Raw genomic sequence first — 27,885 nt, 5'->3', positions numbered from 1 at the left:
ATCAATTTAACTTACTATAATCATCAATTCATCTTAGGTTCAAACATGCATTTTCTCAATACATAAACAACCAACTCATACCTCATCCACATACCAATCTATCATCGCAATATCATACCAATTGCATCATTTGACCATCAAGACATCCAAACCAAATTGAACATATTCAATGGCATCACCTATCATAATAAGCATGCTAAACACTTAGCCATAATACGTACACATCAATTACCATGATTCATCTTATATCATAATCCCAAACACAACTTCATCACATACACCATTTCCAAGCCAACTCACAAGGCTAGAATTGACAATTCAAACGTACCAAAAGTTCACTAGCCTATACATGTCATATACCATATATACAAAGCTTCAAAAGTACCAGCAAGATGTTCGATAGTGTTATGACATTTCCCGACGATCCCCGAGTCCGAGCTAGCTTTGATAATCTATAAAACAATGAAAGAATGCACAAAGTAAGCTTTGAAAGCTTAGTAAGCCATAAGCAAATAATTCATCTAAATGATATTTATAATTCAATTCAAATAGATTGAATTTAAATAAATCTCAAACACATATACATTCAACTAACTCATGTAAATTCATACTACCATATTAAGTATTAAACTTACCTCAATATTTCATGAACATATAAACTTCACACATACTTGAACCATTTAGCTTAAATTCACCTTCGGTCTCGATTTGATATTGCCCGTTGAACCATTCGAAATTGTTAAGGATACTCGAAAATCATGTAAGGTTCATACAATGCCATATCTCAGATATGGTCTTACATGTTAACACATATCGATGCCACTGTCCCAGACAAGGTCTTATACGAATCATACATAATGCCAATGTCCCAGACATGGTCTTACACATTTCCTCACTTTGATGCCAATGTCCCAGACATGGTCTTACATGAAATTACACCTCGGAAGTCATAATGTCATGACATCAGTATCCTATACTTTTCCTAAGGTTCATTCGGGGCTTTCGACTTCATAATTAAATCAATTCATGCACGAAACCAGTCATCCAATGCTCAAATCAAATCAGCAATATATAAATACATATACAAATCAATTCGGCAATAGGTGTATACCTATACAATTCAATTCGGCAATATAAGTATACATATACAATTCAATTCGGCAATAGGTGTATACCTATACAATTCAATCCGGCAATATAAGTATACATATACAATTTAATTCGGCAATAGGTGTATATATATACAATTCAATTCGGCAATATAAGTATATATATACAATTCAATTCGCAATAGGTGTATACCTATACAATTCAATTTGGCAATATAAGTATATATATATATAATTCAATTCAAAGAATAGGTGTATACCTATACAATTCAATTCACAATATATAAAACATATACATTTAAATTTTTAAAAACATTTATTTACTTATGAACTTACCTTGTTTTCAGGATAAATGGAATGGATCGACTATTCGATAACCTTTGATTTTCCCCGATCTAAATCTAATTAGTTTCGTTCTTGATCTATATACATTCAAAATTAACTCAATTATTCATCAAATCATTCAATTCAGTCCACAAACACATATTTGGACATTTTTACACTTTAGCCCCTAAATTTCCACATTTATTTAATTTAGTCCTTATTTCACAAATACACAAAATTCATGCAATTTAATAGCTTCCTAAACTAGCCAAATTTTCCTAGTGCACATATCAGCTCATATTTATCATTTTTGTCAAAAATCACTTAACAAAATATGATAATCTATCAACAAATATCCATTTTTCATCATCAAACATTTAAAAGCTTAAACATTCATCAATGACACTTCACAAAAACATTGAAAATTTCAAAAATTAAGGCATGGGATAACTAGAATACAAAACAATGAACTCAAAAACATAAAAATCATCAAAAATCGAGCTTAAAACACTTACCAATTAAGCTCCCAATTGACCGAACCCTAAAATGAACTAAATGTTTTCTTCTTCCACCATATTTAGCCAAAGAAAGATGAAATGAAGCTTAATTTTGGTTTTGTTTAATTGATTAAACTTAAATCATAAATTACTTAATTAACCTTAATGAAATAACATTAAATATATAAAATGGTTGTCCATAAATGTCCACTTACACAACCAATGGTCTAATATCATCATAAGGACCTTTGGTTTAATAAATCATAGCAATTAAACACATTTAACATATAGAATGCCACTTTTGCATTTTATGCGATTAAGTCATTTTTCTCAAATTGAGGTATTAAACGATAAAATTAAATAACGAAACTTTCATGCATATATAATCACATGCTGTAAACACCAAAAATAATATTAAACTAATTTTCTGACCTCAAATTTATGGTTCCAAAACTACTATTCTGATTTAGCTAAAACCGGGCAATTACAAAACTCATAGTACATCCGACAAGACCAAAATAGAATACATCTTAAATTCGTTTATAGATCTATTAACTTGTTACATTTATAGTGTGACATACCTTAACCATGAGTGGATGATGAACTATATTCACATGACTTGTATACTTTAATGTAAGTAAAAACCTAAGTTCAAATAGATAAGTAACTGAAAGTTGATATGTTGCGTACACAACTTCTGTGGTATGTAGCATTATCAAAATAGCGGAGTTCATAACCCAATTAAAGGGTAAATAATATTCTCTCATTAGCATTACATGATAGATGAAAAGTAAACGTGGCCACAGGTCATTTGTTTGTGATAAATGACTTGATTACTATTTGATAGTATTTAACTTTTCATGAAGGAAGTGTAGTGGTTACTATGATATAACATAGGATCATATTAAGAGAATGAGTTTATTCCAAAAAGATTAAGAATATCTTATAAGGGTGATACATTTATGAAAAGGTCATTAGACGAACACTTATTATCTTTCGTAATGACATATAATTAGGGAGAGCTTATTCATGATAACTTAGTGGAATGACTTTGTGACTAAATAAGTTTATTATTAATAATCGAAAATTTTGAACTTAATTATAAATTATTTGAGTCATAATTATATATGTCCAATTGTTCTCTTTGCTAGCTTGTTAAAACCATAAATGAATTTCATGTAGAACCAAATGGATAAAAATGATTAGAAACGTAACACCTATTACCCAGAATGAACCGATGCATTTCGAACAAGAAATGTCACATTTAGACACTAAAGCTCTTTTAACATAAATAAGCTCTTTTAAAGTTATTTAAGTCATTTCTAAACTTACTTTAAAGTTTGGTTACAAACGAGAGTCATTTGGGGCTTAATCAGGACAAAACAAGCTAAATAGGGTCAATGTTGCGACACTGAGAAATGGGTGTCGCGGCACTGGACTGATGTCACGATACTGATCTCCTAATGTCATGGCACCGAGAAAAAAATACTCTTATAATTCCAATGTCACGACATTGAAGGTCAGACGTCGCGACGCTGGCTGATGTCGCAACACTAAAGGTCAGATGTCGTGACACTAGTTGATGTTGCAACACTAAGGGTCAGATGTTGCAACACCAGAGATAGTTCCAATATTGCAACACTGAAGGTTGGATGTCTCGACATTTGAAACAAATTTCCCAAAACATATCTGCATGAACCCACCACTTCTATGAGCGTATTGATTATCATGTTGGTGTAAATTGAAGAGAAAGAAAACGAAGAAAGTGGAAGAGGTGCAGAAAAAGGGAAACAAGTGGATAAAGCTTGAAAAAAGTATAATTTGGTTAAAATTTGTAAGTATTTTAGAACTTTTCTTACCAGATTAGGTTTTTGGAGATAATAAAATTAATGAACATGTTATTTTCATGCATTTTAGTATTGGTAACTTAATAAATATGTGAATTACTCAAGAAAGTAGTAAAGGAATGTGATTATTGCGAATGTGATTTAAGTGTGAAGCGAAAATGACTAAATTGTAAAATGCTAAAAAGTTAGGTGTCTCCGTGAATATCATGAAACTTAATTGTTCTTCTCATGAATGTTGATATTATAATAATGTTAAAAACCTTGTAAACAAGTTTTGAATATTTGGGATATAAATGGCATGCCATTAGGAATACCATAACGTGCTTGTGAAGTTAGCACTCCGGTGCTTATGAAGTTAGCACTTCGGTGCTCTTGAATGTAGGACTTTTGTGCTCCTGATTTAGCACTTTTGTGCTCATGTATTTGTGAATCCATTTCGTTTATCCTTTTTGTTCATTTAATGTCTACAATGGGCAACATGAGTAATATATAAACGATGATCGGGTGATGAAAGCATGGTATTAATTGACCTTGTAGTCATGATGTTCTCTATTTTCGTATTAAAATTCTAGTTATGACTATACTATTTTAATCATTTACTAAAGTACCTAATTGATTAAAAAGGTAAGTATAAATTCTTGAATACTTACTAAGTTTTCACAAACTTAACGCGTTTGTTGTTTTAAAATGCATAAGTAAAGTTCGATAGAAATCACTTGTTGTAGTGGCCATCCTCACCCTCATCTCATCACCAAGAAAGTATTTGAAGAGTATGGGACTTAAATTTTGGAAATAGGGTGGCATGCACATAGAATTAAAATTATATGAAATTTTTTTGTAAGTAACTTAGTGCTTCTAAAACTATGGTTTTACATGTCTTTTAACATTTTGTACCTTGGGATATACTTAAGAATTATATGAAAATTTTAATTTTAATTTGACATACTTAGAGTTCAAATTATAATAATATTAATAATAAAATATTATAACTTATTCACAAAAATCTATCTTATCATCTTTATCCATTAACTCCTGGTAAAATTACCCTCCACGTCCTCACATATTTCATCATTAATTCAATTTAATCTTTTTTTTTACTTTTAATTTCTCACAATGATCCCAACACATTGTAAAATCTTACTGTGATGGGCGAATTTAGCCAGGGCCCAAAAAAACCCAAATACAAAAAATCATAAATAATACCAAAATAAATATAAATAAATAACAGTCCAAGTCCATTACAATTACAAGCCCAAATCATAAAACCCTAACGGCCTAAATGGCCCAAAATCTAAATAATATTCAAAAAAAAAAAGAAACCCTACCTAGCGTCGCACCCTAACCCTAGCCGCCACACCTAGCCTCTGCCACCACCAACTACACCGCTAACCACCCCTGCAAAGAAAAAGCAACACACGCAACAGCAAGTACAAGAACAGTAGAAAGATATAGGAAAATAATTTGTAAATGGCTATAAAAGCCATAGAATAGATTGTATGAAGGATATTTCTTCTTTTTTTTTATTGTAATCAGAGAAAAAAATAACAGCGAAAAAAATATAAAAAAGATTTCGAAAAAGAAAGCAAATGTAGTCTTTTTATTATTTTTTATATTTTTATTTTTTTAAAAGAAAGAATACAATAAATATAAAAAAAGGGAAAAGGGGTCTCTTACCTACCGTTCCACCTTCCGCCGCCGTCGAGGACCACCGTCGACGCCCTGAACTCCCAGAACGTCGAGGTCCGATGAAAACGGCGAGGCCAAAAGTTTTTTTTCTTTGCGTTTTCTTTTCTCTTTTTTTATTTCAAAAGATATTTGGCTAGATTTGGGTTTTTAGGTTTCTTTTTTAAAAAAAAAAGATTGAAAAGGCAAAGAAAAAAATTTTCGGCCACCAGAAACGATGGAGCCGTCGTCGGCGGCCGTCGTGGCGGACATTCACCGGACTTATGTCGGGTTCAGGAAAATTGAGAGAAAAAAAAGGTTTTCTAAGGTTTTTTTTTTTAAAACAGATGCAAAACTGATTTTTGAAACATATTTTTTTCCCTTTGATAGCCTATTAAAACGGCGTCGTTTTAGGCTTATTGCCGAACTGCCAAAACGCCGTTGTTTTCAGCTAACCTGATCCGATTCGACCCGACCTAACCCAACAGGATCTGCGTGTTTTTAAAGGGGGTTTAATTGCGCCCTTAGTCCTTCTGGTTTTTAATTATTTTCCAATCTAGTCCTTTTTCGTTTTTTAATTTATACCCTATGATTTTAATTTTGTTTCAATTCGATCCCTTAAGGAACGATGCATTTTGGGAAAGGGAATAATTTCCCAGTTAGTCCCTCCTCATTTATGCGTATTTAATTTTAGTCTTTATTCAGTTTTATTATTTAATTTATTATGATTTATACCTTTAATTCCGTTTAAATTTCAATTTAGTCCTTCATTCAATTAATTTCATCATTTTATATTTTTATCTATTTATTTATTTATTATTCTTTTACTTTTTAAATACCTAAATTTAATAAAATTTATATTTGTTTTATCTATTTATTTATTTATTATTATTTTACTTCTTAAATACTTAAATTTAATATTATGTAAATTTTTTATCTATTTATTTATTATTCTTTTATTTTTAAATATTTAAATTTGATATTACTTATACTTCCTTTTCATTAAGCCCTTTCATTTTCATTTTTATTTTAAATTACTTTATTTATTTTGTTGTTAATGACATGAATTAATATTCTTATTATTGCTATATTTACATTATTATTATAGTATTTATCCATTTATTTGATATTTATCATTCTAATATAAATGTTCTACCCACATGGCCATCTTATATTATTTCGTTGTCACTATATCATACATTAAGTTTAAGCATTTATCCATGTGTATCTTTCGGTCATTTTACCCTTCGGGGGTATTTCGGTCATTTTCCCATAAAACGCAAGTTGGGCTTGCTACTCGAGCGATCGCACTCCCGTGTGGTCTCAAACACTGTGTTTATGGCTTGTCGCTGATCTATAGTTGTAGTGGGTGATTACACACCTGAATTCGACCGAAGAGCGCAAATCTCCACGTACACCAACCTAGATTCAACCAAAACGCCATTTCATTGACTACCAAGATTCGTTAATCAAAAAAAGCCAAACGATGCTAAGGAAAAATCAATACTTGAAGCCCCTTACCGGAATCAACCGCACCGCACCGCACCTTCAGCTCCTTGGAGAAGCACCAACCAACTATTGAACTCCACCTAGCACAAAAGCCACAAAACCCTTTACTTCCAACCCTTAGATCGCATTTCGCTTAACAATCCAATTAAACCCAATAATGTACATACATCCTTTCAAACCGCATCTCATACAACGACTAGCAAACACTTACTCACCTACCAAATTGTTGACAGGGTAGAGTGCAACTTGAAACACAAGAAGGAGCAAATCAAAAAGGGGATCCAGAAACTGAAAAGAGGCAAAGCAGGAAAAAACAAAAAAGAGATCAATGGTTAGAAAAGCGCAAACCGAACTAGAGAAAGGGTGTCGCAAAACTCACCTATCAACATTCAACCACGAAAATAGAGAAGAACCAACGCCAATACTCCCTTTTAGAATAATCTATAGTGGAGAAGGGACAAGAATTCGGTAACACAGAGAAGAGTGAGGAGAAATGAGATTCGACAGAGGGGACTATAGAACTATTCAGTCAAAATAAAACAAGAGAAAACTGAAAAGAATAATAGGGAAAAGCAGGAAAACAAAAGAGCAAACCCAAGAGGTACTCGAAGTCTTTAGCAAAATTCGGCACAACAAAAGGTGAAAGAAAAACTAACCAAAGCCGAAGCAAACGGAGTGAAAAACAACCCCAAAACTGATTCCCTCAATGTCTAAAGACCAAATTTGGCACAAGCATACCCCCAAACGACACAACTCCCCCTCACTCTCAAACTCCTTAATTTCCTCCTAAAATCTCTCCCTTTAGCCCTCCTTAAATCACTCCACCAATTTCTCCTCAACTCACTCTATGACTAATTCAAACTCCTTTTAGTAGTATTCTAGTCCAACTCCACCACCTACCCAGCCCAAGTAGCAAAATAAATATTCCATTGTGCAACCCAGGACTTGAACCTCAGACCTTACAGTCACACAACACACCACCTTGCCACCAAACCACAAGCTCTTTTTTGTGTCATAAAACAAACACTATTATTTATAAGGCCTATATGCCATTGTTCAGATTCATTTAAGAGCAAAACTAAAAATTCTGCAGAAGCCAAGACTTGAACCCAGGCTTCTCAAACACTCCCATACACACCCAAATCAATTAGTCATTAAACCAAACAAATAATTTGTGTCACTTCCTTGCACAACTAAATATTTATGTGCAGTCTCCTAACTGTTCCCTTGTTTAAAACCTATTTCTTCTAAGCCTGAAATTCGGGATGTTACACAGAATAACCTTCAAGAGTTGAAAGAAATATGGGACCAATGAGATGACAAAACCAAGCAGTTATTCTACTTTAGCATTGGTGACTTGCCTTATTTACTTGATGTCAAAGTGGATAAGCACATGTTTTAAGCTCTGGCCCAATATTAGAATCTCGCATATAGCTGCTTCACTTTTGGGAAGGTAGATTTGGTGCCCATAGTAGAAGAGTACACAACTCTGCTTCGTTGTCCAAGAATCCAAGCCGACAAAGCTTATTCTAAAGCCGCCAAGGTCCCGACTTTCTAAAAGAAGCTAATGAGCATCACGGGGATGAGTGAGCAATGGGTCGCGCCCTGGATTAAACAAAAGGGAGATAGTAAATGCATCTCTTGGAAAAGTTTGCTAGATTTGATTTTGACACATCTGGATATGAAGAAAAGAGTTGACGTCTTTGCCTTAAGTATCTACGGGTTGGTTATTTTTCCCAAAGCACTAGGGCACATAGATGAGGCAGTTTCAGATATATTTGACCGGTTGACAAAAGGGTCACGCTCGGCTGAGCGATTTTGGCCGAAACTTTCAGATCTTTGAGTACATGCCGGAGAGTGGGTGAAGGAAGATTTATCGAGTGTGCACAACTCTTGCTAGCCTAGTTTCACAGCCACTTTTGGAAGGTAGAAAATGTTTCATATCGAGTATTCTCTAAAAACCACTCTCTATTGAAAGAAGTTGTGGCTACGCAAAGGCGAGATGACGTTTCGGGGGAAAAATGGATGGCAATTCTTCAAAGTCTCCAAGAATAAGATGTTGAATGGAGGGCTCCTTGGATGATCCCTGATGAGATTTTGTACTGATGTGGAAATTTTGACTGGGTCCTTCTACTCAGGATATGGGGAGCTATTGGATATGCCCCTCAACTTGTATTAAGACAGTATAGATTGAGGCAGTTCATATCGGTAACGCAAGGGTTGGCTTAGTGTCAGCTTGCGTACAAGGGAGATAATTACAAGAAGAAGGTTCATGAAATATCAAATGTTTGGAACCAAACCCACAGAATAAAAATATTTTCCAAAAATCCTGTGACAACCTCCAAATATGATTGGCGGTGGGGTAAAAGAGTCAATGAAAATGTCCCTATGTCAAGTCAAGAAAACACTCAACCAATAGAAGAACACTTACAAGTAATCCCGTTTGAGTTGGAAATCATAAAGTAAGACTTTGAAAAGAGGATTTTGAAACTAAAAAAAAAAGATAGAATAGTTGGAAGAAGAAAAGATGTAGCTAGGATTAGACATCGACATCCAGAATTTAGTAGCTGAGAAAATAAGAAAAGGAAAGAACAAGGCTGAGGAAGACTTAGACATTTTAAAAATAGATTATAAGAAGCTGCGCTTGTCGATAAGGATTGACGGATTGGGTAAAACATCAGAGGAATGGCGGCAAGAAATCAAAGAAGAAAAGGTTAGAGCTGATCAGTGGGAAAAGAAATTCCAAGAGGCTTGAGTTCGAGAAGATGCTCTAAAAAAGGATTTACTAGAAAGTCGAAATGAAAAGGTTGGACTTAGAGCCAGGGTAGCAAAATTAGAAAGGTCACTGCGTCAATATCGTAGTCGCAACTCCGCAATTGAGTTGAAATCAAGCCTAAATAAGATTGAAGAGTTGAAGAGAAAAATAGAAGAGCTCGAGACCACACTGCAAAATTGTGAACTTCGAGTTAAACTTCTAGAAATGAAAAATGAACACTGGAAACAGTAATTCCAACACTCTCAAGGTCAAATTAAAGATAAAGATCACATCATGGGCAAAGTTGTGCCTCAAGTATGGGAAGTAGTCGACCGTCTACAAACCCTAACGGTTCAAGCTAACAGGCTGAGCTTAAAATACGAATCAAGATTAGATCAGGGTCGAGAATTAGTTTGGCTTCTTAGGAAAGTCAAGGCTTTGAGTATTAGGTCAAGGCCATATATGTAAAATGTATTCATTTTATGTAAAGAGATTCATTTTCTAGTAAAGTTATTCTAATCGAATTGAATCAGAATCAACGCCTCTTTTTGTATTCATTTTTCATTCATCAGCATTACATTTCATCACATGCATTAAGTTTCATACAAAGATCTTAATTCATCAAAATTATGACAGTTACCCTAGAAACCAATAAGAATTTGCCAACCGAATATCGTTATGGTACCCGAGGTAAAACCAGAGCTATGGATCAAAGGTTAGAGAGATTGGAACAAATTCAGAAGGACATGCAAGATCAGTTGCGAGCCTAGCTGCAGGAATAATTAGATAAGGTACAACAAGATATAAGGGATCAAATACAAGAGTCCCAACTAAGCATGATAAGCCAGTTGACCCAGTTGCTGGCCAGAGGGACTAAAACAGAAAAAAGTACTATGAATAACTCTGTGGATGATAATGAAGACCCTATATACCCTTCAGGTTTCACCCTAGTGAATGTCCAAGCCTAACCAGATACATATCCACGAAGGGTGCCTGTTACCATAAGACTACAACAATACCAAGCTGGCACCTCGGTACCATTGAATTGCCCTATAGGTTTAGATTCCCATCCCGAGGATAGTCCGACCAACCCCGTCGTTCCAAATTTGGACGACATGGCGTAAATGGATAGAGCAAGAGTAGAATTGCCAATAAATCTAGAAGATCAGTGCAAGTGGTTGGAAGAGAAATTCAGAGCTATGGAGAGTGCTGACTACCTGTGCAGGGTTGATGCTAAGGAGCTGAGCTTAGTCCCAGATCTAGTGTTTCCACCCAAATTCAAAACTCCAAAATTCAAAAAATATAATGGGACTAGTTGTACTGAAGCCCATATCACAATTTTCTGTCGAAGAATGATGGGATAAGTCAATAATGACCAATTTTTAATTCACTGCTTTTAAGATAGTTTGATCGGGTTAGCCGCCAAGTGGTACAACCAGTTAAGCCATGCCAAAATCAACTCATGGAAAGACCTGGCATAGGCTTTCATGAAACAATACAGCCATGTGACCGACATGACACCCGATAGAATTACGCTGCAAAACATGGAGAAGAAGCAAAGTGAAAGCTTTAGGCAGTATGCTCAGAGAAGGAGAGAGGTGGCAACACAGGTCCAACCGCCTTTTCTGGAGAAGGAGACAACAATGCTTTTCATAAACACTCTAAAAGCCTCGTTCATTAACTATATGTTGGGAAGTGCTACCAAGAGCTTCTCAATTGTAGTAATGTTTAGAGAGATGATTGAAAATGCAGTAAGGAGTGGGAAAATAGATGCGAGGGAAAACGTTAAAAGATCAACCCCGAGAAAGAAGGAAAATGAAGTGAACACCGCGAGTGTTATAAAGGTTATTCAAAATCGGTCACTATAGGTCAACCAAGGACTATAACAACCAGCTATCAAGGCCCTTCAATGCAAGAATCTAACTCAAGACCAAACATAGAAAAACTCTAGTTCACACTCATCCCGATAACAATAGGGAGTTATATGAGAATCTGTTCGATGCGCATGTGGTATCCCTGTTTTACTTAAAACCCATGCAACCTCCATTCCCAAAATGGTATGATAGGAATGCTCAATGCAAGTACCACGCAGGAATAACGGGGCACTCAATTGAGAATTGCACTGCATTCAAAAAGTTGATTGAAAGGTTCATCAAGATAGAGATCGTAAGGTTCGATGATCTATCAGGACCTAATGTGGCAAGAAATCCGTTACCCAATCATTCAGACCAAGGGGTAATTGCGATAATTGAGATTGGAGGAAAGAAGGCCAAAACTGATGTTGCGAAAATAAAATCCTCGTTACAACGGGTCTGGCAAGAAATGATAAGCATGGGATTAATCATTCAAGATTCGAAGAAGGTACCTAAAGGAGTGAGGAGCTATTGTAAATTCCACACTGAAGAGGGTCATGAAATCCAGGAATACACTGAATTTAGAGCTTTGGTGCAAAGTCTGGTAAATAACAAAGAGTTGGAATTCTTTGAATATGTCAAGGACTTGGAAGGAGGAGATATTTGCACCTTAGAGGAAGGATCAATGGAGAAGGTCCACAAGGTCAATCACCCAATGTTGATTATTTCACGACCAAGAAACAATGAAGTAGGAGCACAAGTTGCACCGAGAGTCATAATTTAGAAACCCGTGGCTTTTCCCTATAAAGATAGCAAAAATGTTCAATGGAATTACGACTGCAACGTAATGATCCCAAGAGAGGATAACTCAGTTGGCACTTCAGAAGAGGGCCAAGATATTGGTTTCTAAACACGTAGTGGGAGGCACTATGATCTTACAAGTGCAAGAACCGAGCTTGTTAAAGGAAAAACCCTGATAGTTTAGCACACGAAAGAAAAGACGGCGAGGCTTGAATCACCAGTTAACAAGATAGTAACTGAGAACGAGGCTAAGGAATTCCTAAAATTATTAAAGCATAACGAGTATAGTGTTGTAGAACAGCTACACAAACAACCAGCTCGCATATCAGTACTAACCTTGCTCTTGATCTTAGAGACACATCGAAGCACGTTGATGAAAGTGCAGAATGAAAGTTATGTTGCTAATGATATCTCTGTGAACAAGCTAGACCGTTTGGTTAACAATACAATTTTATCTTTTTCAATAATGATGAAATATCTCCAAGGCGTATGGGATCCACGAAGGCCCTACATATCACTACCCGTTGCAAAGGCTATACATTGCCAGGGGTGTTAATCGACAATGGATCTGCGCTGAACGTCTTGCCTCTATCCACACTGAACAGATTACTAGTGGATATCTCTCATATGAAGATGTGTCAAAATATAGTGAGAGCATTCGATGGTACAAAAAAGAGGGTGATGGGAAGGATTGAAATACCTCTCTTAATTGGTCTAAACACATATGAGGTAGATTTTTTGGTGATGGATATCAAGCCCTCTTATAATTACTTATTGGATAGACTTTGGATTCACTTGGTTGGGGCAGTGCCGTCATTACTACACCAAAAACTAAAGTTGGTAACGGAGGGTCGGTTGGTGATGATAAATGCTGAAAAGGAATCATCGCATCTGTAACAAGAGACGCACCATACATAGGAGCAGGTGATGAGGCAATAAAATGTTCCTTTCGATCACTGGAATTTGTTGATGTAACTTTCATTGTTGAAGGAAACAAGATCCTAGTACCAAGAATATCCAAAACCACGAAGATGGGCCTGCAGTTGACGACTGAAAAAGGAGTCTTACTTGGAAAAGGACTCAAAAAATACCTTCAAGGGTGAGCCGAGGCACCAATGCTGATGGACAAATGAGACCACTTTGGCTTAGGATAGAAGCAAGATGCAAGGCAAAAGAAGAAGGAGTTGGAGAAGAAATAAGAAAGAAGAAGAGTGTGACTGAGTGGGAGAGAGGTCGAATAGGAACTGATGACCTTTCTCCATATATCTAAAACATTTGTGTCAGGAGAAATCATTTATCTTCAATAAAGAATGGCAAAAAAAGAAAGCCTGGAAGTAATGTTGGGAAACTTGAGCATCAATGCCATATCCGGAGAAGAAATTGGGGAAAACCTATTAGGCATTCGTCCTTACATTCCCGGAAGTGTTCTAAACAATTGGACTGCAGAAGAGATCCTTGTAATTTTTAGAACTAATTCAAAGTAATATTTAAAACACACTTATTGCTCTAAGTCTAGGAGCAATAAGAATCCTTTTTGAAAAATGCACATGTCCATTATTTTTATTTCAATAAAATACATCTCTGTGTCTTATTTTGGCAAACATTCTTTTGTTCTTTCCATTTTATTCATACTCATACCACACAGATAATTATTCTTATATTCATTTGTTCTTTGGGTCATCCTTCATTCTTATAACAGGTATCCAAATATAAATGATATGAGTGATGCTGCTACTGATTCAGAATCTCCTTTTGAGCAAGATATATGTTTAAAGGAACCTCAGGACTTTGAAGGTGATCGAGATTGTAACATATCTTTTGATTTGTTAAGTATGGTAGAAAAACAGGAGAAACAGATTCTACCTCACAAAGAGTCAGTAGAAATTGTGAGCCTAGAAGGCGAACAAGAGAAGAAAGAGGTGAAGATCAAAACTTGCATCACCGTAGAGACAAAGCGAGACCTCATTGAGTTACTCCAAGAATTCAAAGATGCCTTTGCATGGTCATATCAAGACATGCCAGAGTTAAGTATTGATATTATGGTACACCGGCTCCCCATAAAGGAGGAATGCAAGCCAGTACAATAGAAACTTCAAAGGATGAGGCCCGATGTCATATTAAATATAAAAGAAGAGGTCAAGAAGCAATTTGACGCTGGTTTCCTACAAATGGTTAAATACTCGGAGTGGGTAGCCAATATAGTCCCCATCCCTAAGAAAAATGGAAAAGTATGAATGTGTGTAGACTATAGAGATTTAAAAAAAGCTAGCCCAAAGGATAATTTCCCGTTGCCTCACATCGACACCTTAGTGGACAACACGACAGGTTATTCACTATTCTCCTTCATGGATGGCTTTTCTGGATACAACCAGATTAAGATGCATCCTGAAGATATGGAAAAGACCACATTTGTAACCATGTGGGGAATATTTTTCTATAAAGTGATGCCATTCGGATAGAAAAATACGAGAGTAATAAATCAAAGAGCCATGGTAACTTTGTTTCATGATATGATGCACAAAGAAATCGAGGTTTACGTCGAATGATTGCAAAATCTCAAACAGAAAAGGAGCATGTATAAGTCTTGAAAAAATTGTTCTTGAGATTGAGAAAATTTCAGCTAAAGCTTAATCTAGCAAAATGTGCCTCCGGGGCTAAGTCAGGAAAATTGCTAGGATTTGTAGTCAGTGAAAAGGGGATCGAGATTGACCCAGACAAAGTCAATTAGGAATGCTAGAAAACCTTTGATAAGGTCAAACATTACCTGTCCAATGCCCTAGTGATGATGCCACCTAGCCTAGATAAGTCGCTGATACTATAATTGCTAGTATTTGGAAATTCTATGGGATGCGTGCTTGGCCAACATGATGATTCGGGAAAGAAAGAAAGAGTGATATACTACCTCAGTTAGAAATTCACTGAATGTGAGACAAGATACTCGCCGATTGAAATGTTGTGTTGCATTTTAATTTGGACAACCCGACGATTGAGACAGTACATGTTGTACCATACGACTTGGCTCATCTAAAAAATGGACCCTCTAAAGTACATGATGGAGTCGACTACTCTGAATGAAAGGATAGCCCGATGGAAAATTTTACTTGGCTCATCTAAAAAATGGACCCTCTAAAGTACATGATGGAGTTGACTACTCTGAATTGAAGGATGGCCCGATGGCAAATTCTGCTTTCCAAATTTGATATAGTTTATGTGAATAATAAGGCAGTAAAAGGGAGTGTAATGCCAAATTTTCTAGCCAGCAGAGCTCTAAAAGATTACAAGCCTTTGAATTTCGATTTCCCAAACGAAGATCTGATGTATGGTGCTACCAGTAAAGAAGATGCTCAACATGGACACCCTTGGAAACTAAATTTTGATGAAGCTTCAAACATTATGGGTAATAGAATAGGGCCAGTCCTGGTATCCTCTAACGAAGATCATTATCCCTTTACTAGTAAATTGGATTTTGATTGTACGAACAATATGACGAAATACAAAGCATGCATTATGGGTATCCGTGTAGCCATAGAACGTAATATTAAAGTACTAGAGCTATATGGGGATTCTGCGCTAGTGGTCTATCAACTCAAAGGTGAATGTGAGACAAGAGATCCCAAGTTGATCGAGTATAGAAGGCTAGTACTAGAGTTAATTAAAGATTTTGATGACATCACCTTCTTCTACCTTCTACAAGATAAAAATCAGATGGCTAATACCCTAGCTACCTTAGCTTCCATGGTCAAAATGAACAAACAAGAGGATGTAAAACCTATTCAGATGAGTACTTATGAGTCTCCGGCTCATTGTTACAACATTGAAGAATAAGAAAAAGATGATCACCCTTGGTACTATGATATACTGCAACATATAAAGAATCTACATACCTGGATCAGGCAACAAAGAATGATAAAAAGGCGCTGAGGAGACTGGCCAATGACTATGTCTTAGATGGGGAGATCCTATACAAAAGAAGAAAGGATTAGGTGCTACTAAGATGTATAGACGCTGTTAACGCTAAGCAAATATTAGAAGACGTCCATGAGGGTGTCTGTGGAACACATGCTAATGGTTTTACAATGGCTAGAAAAATCATGAGCTTCGGGTATTTTGGTCCACCATGGCAGGAGATTGTATCAGTTACGCCAAGAGATGGCATAAATGCCAAATTTATGGAGACAAAATTCATGTGCCTCCTTCACATTTTAATGTTATGACTTCTCCATGGCCTTTTTCTATGTGGGGCATAGATGTCATTAGGTTGATCTAGCCAAAAGCTTCTGATGAGCATCGATTCATCTAAGTAGTCATTGATTACTTCACCAAGTGGGTAGAGGCCACTTCTTACGCCAATGTCACGAAGTTGGCAGTCAGTAAAATCTTGAAAAAAGAGATCATATGTCAGTATGGGATGTCAGAAAGGATTATATCTGACAATGCATTGAATTTGAACAACAACATGATAGCGGAGGTCTGTAGTCAATTCAAGATCAAATGCCTCAACTCGTCACCATATCGCCCAAAAATGAATGGTATAGTGGAGGCAGCTAATAAGAACATTAAGAAGATCGTGGGGAAAATGACTATGACTTATAAATATTGGGATGGGAAGTTACCATTTGCTCTTTATGCTTATCAAACGTCTGTCAGGACCTCCACCGGGGCAACGCCTTTCTCATTGGTTTTTGGAATGGAGGTGGTTTTGCCCATTGAAGTCAAGATTCCTTCTCTCCAAGTTTTTCAGAATTGAAGTTAGATTAAGCAGAATGGATCCAATGCCGATATAATCAGTTGAAATTGATTGAAGAAAAGAGGTTGAAAGCCACCGCCATGGTCAGATGTACCTGATGCAAACACGGTTTCGTAGAGTTGTCTGAGTCATTTAGGTGCCCAATCGTCAAATGAAAAAGTATCGTTCGATTTTGAAGTAAGGTTGGAATTAGGCTAAGTATGGAGTATGGTAACAAAGATAGGCTCAAAGAGTTAACTATAAAATGATAGAGGTTCGGCTAACAAGGAAAAAAAAGAAGGAAAAATGGCTTGAGGGATGATGGAACGGAATAGGCTTAAGGGTCAAGTATGAACCAACACTATAGACGAGTGTCGACCCGAGACTTATAGGACTCTTAAGGTGATTTGTGAAGTAAGAAAGGACCTTGACCCGTTACTTATGAAGGTAAGAACCAAAGGTATAAGTTGGGTTGAATGCCACACTTAGTTTAGAGTGATAAGTTCGTAGCAGACAAAGATTGACGCCACTGACTACAGATAAGCCAAACTAAGTCTTTGGACAAAATTTGAGAGAAGTGAATCTCACAAAATAATAGAATTTCATTCATGTTGCAAAAAGTTCCTAAAACAACTATAGAGCTTCATATTTATAGCTCAATTACATGGCTAGTGGAATGGGCAATTAGGCAATCAATTGGACACTTGTGGGCAGCTTTAATGAGCTAAACTTCCATGAAATTTCTAGCCAGCTTCCTTGAAGTTTCCTTGTGCATGGAGAACGTCAATGGACATCTTCTAGATGCCATGTTTTAGCTGGAAATTAATTGAAGTGTTTTGGGAGCAGAATGGAGCATGCTAGATTCGGCCAAAGGTCTTTTATGATCTTTAAAGGAGCTGTTTTGATTAGCTGAATAGACTTGGATTTTAATGATCAGCTTAGGGTACTTCTTCATCCATGAAGTGTGAACTCGCGAAATTGAAAGGCCATTTGTGTGTGAAAACTCATAACCAAATGGGCACAAATGTGAATGGAATTTTCCAACAAATGTGAATGCTTTCATAGCTAGTTGGAGAGTGGACAGTCAACTTTGGAATAGAGGCAGCTATCTCTTTGGCTGAAAAGTCACTTAGGAAACACCAATCATCAATACACTTAGCATTAATCATCATCCCTGCATTCATGCCGCCCATTGTATGTACCTGGAACAATTAAATTCAGTAAATTAAATCATGTTAAGACATATTTAAATCGGCAGCAGCAAGACACATTAAACCTGCACATTAATTCGGCTGGAACTTAAGAAAATTAAAATGATGTAATAAGCTAAGACAAATTAATGACATGTATTAACTAAGACATACTAAATGCATGCATTAAAATAAAACATATTTAACACATAATTAAAATGTCTAGATTTGACTAATTAGACAATTACTAATTATTTGAACTGAACTAACTAATTTAACCAACATGTTTAATTTATTCTAGCAACTAATATTATGCATAAATTAAATCAAGCTGAAATTGAGCTCATTGAGCTAATTCGAGCTCATGGATCTAAGGTTGAGTTGAGTTCGGCTTGGAAAAGGATGTATGGTGAATTCATAGAGCTGGTCCAAGCTCTCTCAATGTCTCCAGCTGATATCTCATCCAACACTTGATGGACTAAGGCCGAAATGGCCTCCTTGAATTGCTTGGCTCGAGCTCGTGTAATTTGTCCTTGGGGCAACACCAATGGATCCTTGCTTGAGCTAGGTGCACTCCGGGGTGTGATCGTATCATTCCCCCACTTCAAAGCGACTTGTCCTCAAGTCGGAACCTACATCGAAGGGAGATAGATCAGAAACATTGAAGATTGCACTTACGTTATACTCACCCGGTAAATCAAGTCGGTTGGCATTTTTGTTAATTCGTTCTAGAACTTGGAAAGGTCTGTCTCCTCGAGGCAGCAATTTGGACCTCCGTTGGGTGGGAAAATGCTCCTTGTGCATATGAACCCAAACCCAGTCACCGGGTTCGAACACAACTCTCTTTCGACTCTTGTTTTCCTTTTGCACGTAAGTCACGGTCCTTGCCTCAATGTTGGCTTGCACCTTTTGATGCAAATCCTTCACATAGTCCGCCTTCTTTCTAGCATCTGCATGAATAATTTGATCATTAAGCAAAGGCACTAAATCTAACGGTGTCAAAGGATTAAATCCGTAAACTATTTCGAAAGGTGAATATTTAGTCGCTGAATGAACAGATCAGTTGTAGGCGAACACAATATGTGGAAAACATTCCCCCCACGACTTCAAGTTCATCCGGATGATCGCTCGAAGTAATGTTGATAGAACGCTGTTGACCACCTCGATTTGGCCATCGGTTTGGGGATGACAAGTGGTTGAAAACATTAACTTAGTTTCGAGCTTCCCCTACAATAATCTCCAAAAGTCACTACACCAAAATAGGCTTTTAGCGGCATTTTTTGCGCCTTTGGACAAAAAATGCCACTAAAAATCGAGCATTAGCGGCGCTTTACGTAAAACGCCGCTAAAGATCGAGCATTAGCGGCGTTTCCAGGAAAGCGCCGCTAAAAATTAGCATTAGCGGCATTTTTTGGAAAAACGCCGCAAAAAACCTAAGCCGAACGACATCGTTTTGTACCTTTCAGATCTTTAGTGGCGTTTTTAAAAAAAGCGCGGCTAATGCTCAGATCTTTAGCGGCGTTTTTAAAAAAGCGCCGCTAATGCTCAGATCTTTAGCGGCGTTTTTGAAAAAGCGCCGCAAAAACATTTTATCTGCTATTTACTATTTAATTTATTTTTAATTGAATATTTGATAAAAATGGATAAATTTGAAATAAAAAAACATAGAAAAATATTTGTTAAAAATGAAGAAATTAAAATACTATTATTTAAAATAATTTTAAATTTTTTTGTGTACATGATTGATTAATTTTTAATTTATATATTAAATAATTTCAAATATAATTGTAAAAGATACGATAGTATTAATTTTAAAATATTTAATTTAATTATCATTATAGTTTAGGGTTTAATATATATGGTTTAGGGTATATATATAGTTAATTTAGGATTTAGGGTTGGTTTAGGAGTTCCAATTTTAAGGTTTATAAATTATGGAATTAGGGATTATGGATCAGGGATTCTGATTTAAGGATTGTGATTTAAGGTTTATGGGTTAGGTGTTAGGGGTTAAGGGTTAGAGATTAAGAGTTAGGGATTTGGGGTTTATAGATTCAGTGTCAAGTTAGGGTTTAGGATTTAGATTAATTAGTGTGTTTTAATTTATATATTAAATAATGTTTAGGGGTTAGGGATTTGGGGTCGGGTTAGGGTTTATGATTTAGATTAATTAGTATTTTTTAATTTCTATATTAATTAAGGATTAGAGGTTTGGGGTTTGGAGTTTAGAGTTTGGGATTTAGGGTTTAGAGATTCGAGGTCGAGTTAGGGTTTAAGGTTTAGATTAATTAGTATTTTTTAATTTATATATTAAATAAGTTCTTATATAATTGTAAAAGAGAAATAATAAATTGTAAAGATTATTAGTTTAAGATTGATATGCAATATACAATAATTGAATGTAAAAAATTGTAAAATATGCCGCTAATATGATTTAGAATTTTTCAAAACGGTGTCGTTTCATTACAAGAATTTAATTTATTAGTGGTGTTTCTTCTGTAAACGCCGAAAAAGGTAACATTAGCAGTGTTTGTGACTAAAAAGTATTTAATTTAAACCATTTGATATATTTAAATATTAGATTTAAAAAATTAATAAATAAAAAATGTAACAAATTGATACGAATAGGTAACTATCTATTTTAGATATATAGGACCAAATTATAACAAATAAAATAAAATACAAAAACTAAAATCATTCCACATCGAACATCTAGCAAAATAATTATATTTTATTTAGGAAGAAATATCTCTAATAAAATGGAGATTAGATCAGAAATGAACAATATAAAATCATAATTAACGTCTCAATCTTTAATAGAAATTTGATGTGTGAGAGATTATTTGATAGTAAAATAATTTTACTTTAAAAAAATAGCACCATTTTATATAGCAAAACATTTAGCGGCGTTTTTATAAAAACGCCGCAAAAGGTAAGCAATAGCGCGTTTTTATAAAAAAACGCCACAAAAAATAATTTTACTTTAAAAAATAGCCATTTTATATAGCAAAACATTTAGTGGCGTTTTCATAAAAAACGCCACAAAAAATAATCAATTTATAAAAAACAAAATAAAAATTTTTAACATAGTAAAACGACATCATTTTGTTCAAAATGAAAATAATTTTTTTGCGGCGTTTTTATAAAAACGCCACAAAAGATAAGTAATAGCGGCGCTTTTATAAAAAAACGCCACAAATATTATTTCACTTTTACCGCTTTTATTCCAAAAATTCCCCCCTGAAACCCCTAAATTTTCCCCCCTAAAATTGGTATCCTCAAAACACCCAAGGGTTTCTCTCTGCCACCACCGTCTTCATCATCTTCCCTTCTCTCCCTCTTTTTGTATACATCTCAGAAGAGCTCATACTTTATCTGTTTCTCATGTGACTCTGAAGCCTCTTTCTTTCCTTCAACATACCCAAGATAAAGTTTTCTCAACTTCTTCTCAATCATTTATTTCCTTCTTTATCTATTTTAATTCATGTGACTTTGCTTTTCTCAACTTATTCTCAATCATTTATTTCCATTTCCTTCAACATACAACTTCTTTATCTGTTTTAATTTTTCACTTTCTCTTCTGCATTTCAGTTACGTTTTCTGTTCGTTTACTCAGAAAATGATACCACTTTTTTCTCTCTGTTATCATTTACTTCGAAGGATGTTTTATCATTCTATTATCATTTCCCTCCTGGCCCAAAAGTAACAGGGTTTATGAAATATTTTCAGATTGTCTTCACCCCTGGGCAAGATAAATGCTTCACATGCGGTCAGATGGCCATATAGCGGCAAATTGTGAAGGAAAGGCAAAGAGGAAGGAAGGAGAATTTGATGAGAAAGCTGATGGAAAAACAGTGGCCAGAAAGCCATATCATGTTACTTTGCAATTGAATTTATAGCTGGAATTATTATAATGAATTCTTTGGAAAAATTAGAACTTGTTATTTGCTTCATCTTTGCAGTTCTTGAACATATGGACCCTTAGGGAGTATCTGGAATATGAGATGAGAATCCCCAATCCTCCTTTTGAAATTGACTTGGAACGCGTTTAATTCTCTGTTTTAATTCTCTATTTTTTCTTTCATTTTTTAATGTTAAATTTATCCTTTCAGCCCCATCGATTTTGGATCTCATAATTTATTTTTGGTTCTTAGGTTCAGTGAGCTATATTGGGTGCTTTTCGGGAGATTTTCTTTCATTTTCCTTTCTCCTATTTCAGTGGATTTATTTTTGGTTCTTTTATTTCATTTTCCTTTCTTTAGGTCTTTTATTCAGAGGTTGCTATTGTCTGTAATTATTTCTTATAAATCTTTTTTACATGTTTTTTAATTCATTAATAATTGTAGCAGGTTTTTGCCCTTCTAATAAATAATTTTAATTTTATTAGAAATTCTCTTTCTTTTTCGCTTCCTTTTGACACCTATGGCCTGTTGTAGAATGTTTTTTTCTGTTTAAGACGAGATTAACAAGTTATTTCTCCTTCTAGTATTAGAGATTGTATGGGGTGGTGAGATGTGCTTGGTAACTCTAGATTTGAGATAACTTTACCAGTCTTATCATGTTCTCTATTTTATGAGCTGCATGTATGCATACATTTGCTTTTCAGTGAGAAAATCTTATGATGTTATTTCTTGTTTTACCTGAGATATACTGCCATGTTCCTTTGCAATTAATACAAAATTAGCTTTTGTTGTCTTTTTAATATCCAGACTTGGCGTTAGGGTTTCTACTTTCGGTTCATCTGATTCTATGATACACTATTTTATATTAATCATATCTCCCTCCTTTGTTTTTCTCCATTACTAATTGGAAGGAATTCTATCAATTGATCGGTCATTTTGCATGTAATATTTTTTAAAAATTTATTCCTCAATTTTGTTGTTAAAATTAAGATTTTATAGTTTTACGTTTGATTAACGTGATTAAAATTATGGTTCTCATTGTGAATACTTCCTTCATCGTATTTTACTTTGATTACAGATTTCATGTAAATTTTTGTTACTTTATTTGCAGGTTAATAGCTTTCCACTATGGGGTTTAAAAAGGTTTATAAATGCTTCATGGATATTTTCCCGCAGGTATTTCTTTTTACTCATTTTTAATCCCATGCTGTAATTGATTTATGTATGTGTATAACATAAAGCGTGGTGATTTGGAAAAAGAAATGTAACAAACATGCAGTGCAAGTATATTTTCTTACACCTACTGCATATGTTGATTCACAAATTCTAAAAGCTGTTGCTATCGAGAACTCTAAGGATGTGGACGCAGCTGCGGAGATTGTTCTATCTGAGACTCTGCCTTACCTATCTAAATGAACCGTGGCTGGTAGTTCTTCCTCATGGAATCGGAGCCCTCCTTATGCGTGAGTGCTTTGACCTGACAAGTTGACTGCTAGTTGGTTATTGTGTTTTTGTTTATTGGTTTTAAATTTCTGAGGTGGATCTATTACAGTCTTCTTAAAATTCAAGTTCTTTCAGTTATTCACTTGAAGATATGGCGGAATTTATACAAAGTCGTTTCCTTCCAGTCTGCCTATGTAAACTTGGACGCTTTTAATTATATTAAAAGTTAAAACATGCAAAAACTTATATAAAACTCACATTTTCTTAAAGCAGGACATCAAGAGGCTCTCATTTTGGGGGGCCTGGAACTGATATCAGCTGAAATGATTCCACTTTAATCCGTGGCCTCATTGTGGATTAATTCCTTTTGATGCTTGCATACATGTATGCACTCCTTTGTGTTTTATTCTATTTTTGTTCTAAGATCTATTAAATCTAACTTAATTTTCATGCATTCTGTTGTGCAAGTTGGAGGTCCATGGGATTTCTGTAAAGTCCGAGACCAATGAACCAAAACAGCAAAAATTACGTACCTGGAATCGTGAAACGAAGGAATTTGAGTGAATTCGATATGTCAAAATTGGGTATTGGATTTGATGATGAGAAGTCCGAAAGAAAAACATCGGAAAAGGCATTAGTTTTGTCTCAGATTAACGTTTTAAAAACAGAAATATGGATGTGCTGCTGTTTGATTTCAGAGAAAATAAGGAAACTACAAAAAGGTATTTTTATATTATTGCTCCTTTTGATTATTTATATTATAAGAACTACATTTGTTCATTCATATGGAGGTTTTGCAGGCGCTGCTATGGCTATTATTTCATTATTCACGGCTTGAAACTGAAATTGCAAACTTTGAATAATATGATCTTAATTATGGTTAACAAGATAAAGTTTTAGCTATCAATTTTGGTAAGGATTAATATGCAATTTATACCTCAACTTGTCTCAACTTATATTTTGTTTCCCACCTAAACACACTAACGTCATTAATTTACACTTACATGAAATGTAATAGCTTCTCAAATTTTTATTCTTTTAAAATTTGTTGTTTCAAAATTGCAGGAACTTAGAGAAGCTTTAGCTAATATTGAACCAAAGCATCAAAACGACGTTGCAGATTTAATAAATAGTTACATAAGTTTATACCCAAAATGGGTTTTTGATCTCAGGTAATTTAAAACTCTTATTTACTTAATGGTGTAATTTTGAATTTCATTGGAAACTTTAATTTGTTAGAATTTGATCCTCTTAATTTGCAAAAATTGGAAATTTGATCCTATTTTTTGTGCATACATGCTCTTGAACAGTTGGTTTTTGCTAATTTGTTTTGATCTCTGATAGTTTAAAACTCTTATTTACTTAATGGTATAAGTCTAAATTTCATTGGAAACTTTAATTTGTTAGACTTCCATCCTCTTATTTTATAAAAATTGAAAATTTAGTCTGGTTTTTGGTGAATATATGAACTTGTATTGTTAATTTGTGTTAATTTGTTGCATTTAAAATGTTATAAAATTGACAAGTTGGTCCGTTTTTGGTAAATACATTATACATGAATTGTTAATTTTGCTAATTTTTGCATGTAAATTGTTGAAATGATGATTTTTATATCTCCTTACATATTAAATATTGAAATGTTCTACTAATGTTACCCAAAATGGGTTTAGGGTTTTAAAATTGAAAATTGAAAATTTAGTCTGCTTGTTGGTAAATGCATGAACTTGAACCATTTATCTTTGCTAATTTGTTGCATATAAGTTGTTATAAATATTGAAAAATTAGTCTGATTTTTGGTAAATACATGAACTTGAACCATTGATTTTTGTTAATTTGTTGCATATAAATCGTTATAGAAATTGAAGATTTAGCCCTAATGCCGTAAATATATGAACTATGAATAATTGATTTTTGCTAATTTGTTTCACATAAACTGTTGTAAGATTGATTTGTTTTAATTTCTTGCATATAAATTATTGAAATGTTGATTTTTGATAATTCCTTACATATTAAATATTGAAGTGTTGATGTTCAAGCTAGTAATTTAACAGTGAGGTTTACTAATGTTATCCAATTGGACTAACTTATCGGGTTTTGTAAATTAAGGGATAAAATTCATAATTAGACCTTTACTTATTTAGTTTTATTCCAAAGTGTTACCTTGAAAGTTAGTATTGGCTTAATTTTCCAGTACTTATTATGTGTATGACTTGCTTGAAGGCCTCTCCTTTAGGCATGTGATAAAAGGCTAGCACTTTTGGTAGCAAGGATGAAAAGTGGAAAGACAAAAAAGTATTAATTTAATGATTACAAATATCTTTGTTATAAATTTCTACCATTAGATTAAATAGTTTGCCATCCTTACTGCATGTAACCGAAAGGATTTTAAAGTGTTGATTTAACTCTCTCTCTCTCTTATATTTATTTGGTTTTGATCTTGTTAATTTGCTTGTTTAGACCATATGACGAGCATTTGGATTATCTTCCATTGAATGTTTTTTTTGGTATAAAGTTATTTATGTTGGCATCTGCTTTTTCTTTTTAGGCACTTAGATTAAGGTCGAATGAGCTAAAATTGGAGAGGCAATTGGAGAACACAGAGGTGAAATTTCTTCTTTCAAGTATGTTGTAATTTTTCTTTTTTTTTGTTCTTGTGGTTATTCTTTGCTTCGGGAGGTGATTGTGTAAACATTTTAGTGTGCTTTAGTTATTGTAAGAATATTTTTAACATTGTTAATTTTAATATTATTGTAAGAATATTTTGAATTATAATTCAGCTTATTAATTTATATCATTTATCTTTCATTGAATTTGAAGTATCATTTAAATTTGTTGTTTTTGGTTGGATTTTATGTTATAGGAAGGATTGTATATGGATGAAAATCGGGTGTTACAAATTTGTCAAAATTAGTGACGTTTTTCTATAAACGCCGCTAAAGAGTTGTACTTTTAGCGGCGTTTGTGATAAAAGCGTCGCTAAAGATCATGTTCTTTAGCAGCGTTTGTGCTTAAAGCGTTGCTAAAGGTCTTGGTCTTTAGCGGCGTTTGTGGGAAAAGCGCCGCTAAAGGTCTTGGTCTTTAGCGGCATTTGTGAGAAAAGCGTCGCTAAAAGTCTTGGTCTTTAGCGGCGTTTGTGAGAAAAGCGCCGCTAAAGGTCTTGGTCTTTAGCGGCGTTTGTGGTTAAAGCGCCGCTAAAGGTCTTGGTCTTTAGCGGCGTTTGTGAGAAATGCGCCGCTAAAGGTCATGATCTTTAGCGGCGTTTATTTATAAAAACGCCGCTAAAGTTAGCGACGCTGTCATTAGCGGCGTTTCTTGAAAGCGCCGCTAAAAATATTTGTGGCGCTAAAAAGTGCCGCTAAAGGCCTAAAAAAGCGCCGCTAAAAGCCTGTTTTGGTGTAGTGAGTGACTTAAAAACTTTGCATCGCGATCCGACAAAATCATTCTTGGAATTCCATGTAGTCGAACAATTTCCTTAAATAAAAGATTAGCAATATGAATAGTATCATCAGTTTTTGTACAAGCAATGAAATGTGACATCTTAGAAAATCTATCAACTACAACGTAAATAGAGTCCTTCCCCGTTTTTGTTCGTGGTAATCCGAACACAAATTCCATGGAAATATCCATCCAAGGAGCTTCGGGTATGGGAAGTGGGGGATTTGGCTTTCTTACACGTCATGCAACGTTCGCAAACTCGCTCAACATCTCTTCTCATCCTCGGCCAATAAAAGTGTTATTGAAGCATTGTTAAGGTCTTACTTATACCAAAATGTCCTATGAGGCCACCGTTATGTGCCTCGAGTACAAGCAAGTCCCGAATGGAGCTTTGTGGAATGCACAATTTTCCTTCCTTGAAATGGTAGCCTTCGTACTTATAAAATTTCTCAACAGAAGCATTCTCACAAGCAGCAAATATCTCACCAAAATCATTATCGTTAGTATACAAGTCTTTCAATAAAAAAATCTAAGCAATTTAACATCAAGAGTCGATAATAAAGCATACATTCTCGAAAGTGCATCAGCCACAATATTATCTTTATCTTTCTTATATTTGATAACGTAAGGAAAATATTCGAGAAACTCGACCCATTTTGCATTACGCTTATTCAACTTTTGCTGGCCTTTAATGTGTTTCAACGCTTCATGATCGGAATGAATCACGAACTCCTTTGGCCATAGGTAGTGTTGCCACATCTCTAAGGCTCGAATAAGTGCGTACATTTCTTTATCATAAACAGGATAGTTGAGTGCGGCTCCATTGAGCTTT

General features: G+C 34.8%; 1 protein-coding gene and 1 long non-coding RNA gene across 6 annotated transcripts; both read left to right on the top strand.

The window, feature by feature from the left end:
• Positions 1-15,522: 15,522 nt before the first annotated feature.
• LOC105779080 (uncharacterized) lies at positions 15,523-16,182 on the top strand. The gene has a single exon (XM_012602830.1). The coding sequence runs from the start codon at positions 15,523-15,525 to the stop codon at positions 16,180-16,182; it is 660 nt and encodes a 219-aa protein (XP_012458284.1).
• Positions 16,183-21,521: 5,339 nt separating this feature from the next.
• On the top strand, positions 21,522-26,280 carry LOC105780512 (uncharacterized). Of its 5 annotated transcripts, none has more exons than XR_008195063.1 (7): positions 21,522-21,704; positions 22,003-23,351; positions 23,509-23,638; positions 23,892-24,002; positions 24,087-24,340; positions 24,684-24,790; positions 26,164-26,231. It is a non-coding gene; the product is annotated as an uncharacterized LOC105780512 (long non-coding RNA). The 5 variants fall into 5 exon arrangements; XR_008195062.1 differs by having other exon boundaries at positions 21,522-21,863; XR_001129291.2 differs by adding an exon at positions 23,754-23,812 and having other exon boundaries at positions 21,530-23,351; positions 26,164-26,225.
• Positions 26,281-27,885: the final 1,605 nt, after the last annotated feature.

This window comes from Gossypium raimondii, chromosome 4 (genome assembly GCF_025698545.1).
Source record: "Gossypium raimondii isolate GPD5lz chromosome 4, ASM2569854v1, whole genome shotgun sequence".
NCBI classification, from domain to species: Eukaryota; Viridiplantae; Streptophyta; class Magnoliopsida; order Malvales; family Malvaceae; genus Gossypium; species Gossypium raimondii.
Note: the sequence above shows the minus strand (reverse complement) of the source record. Positions and strands in the feature narration are given on the sequence as shown.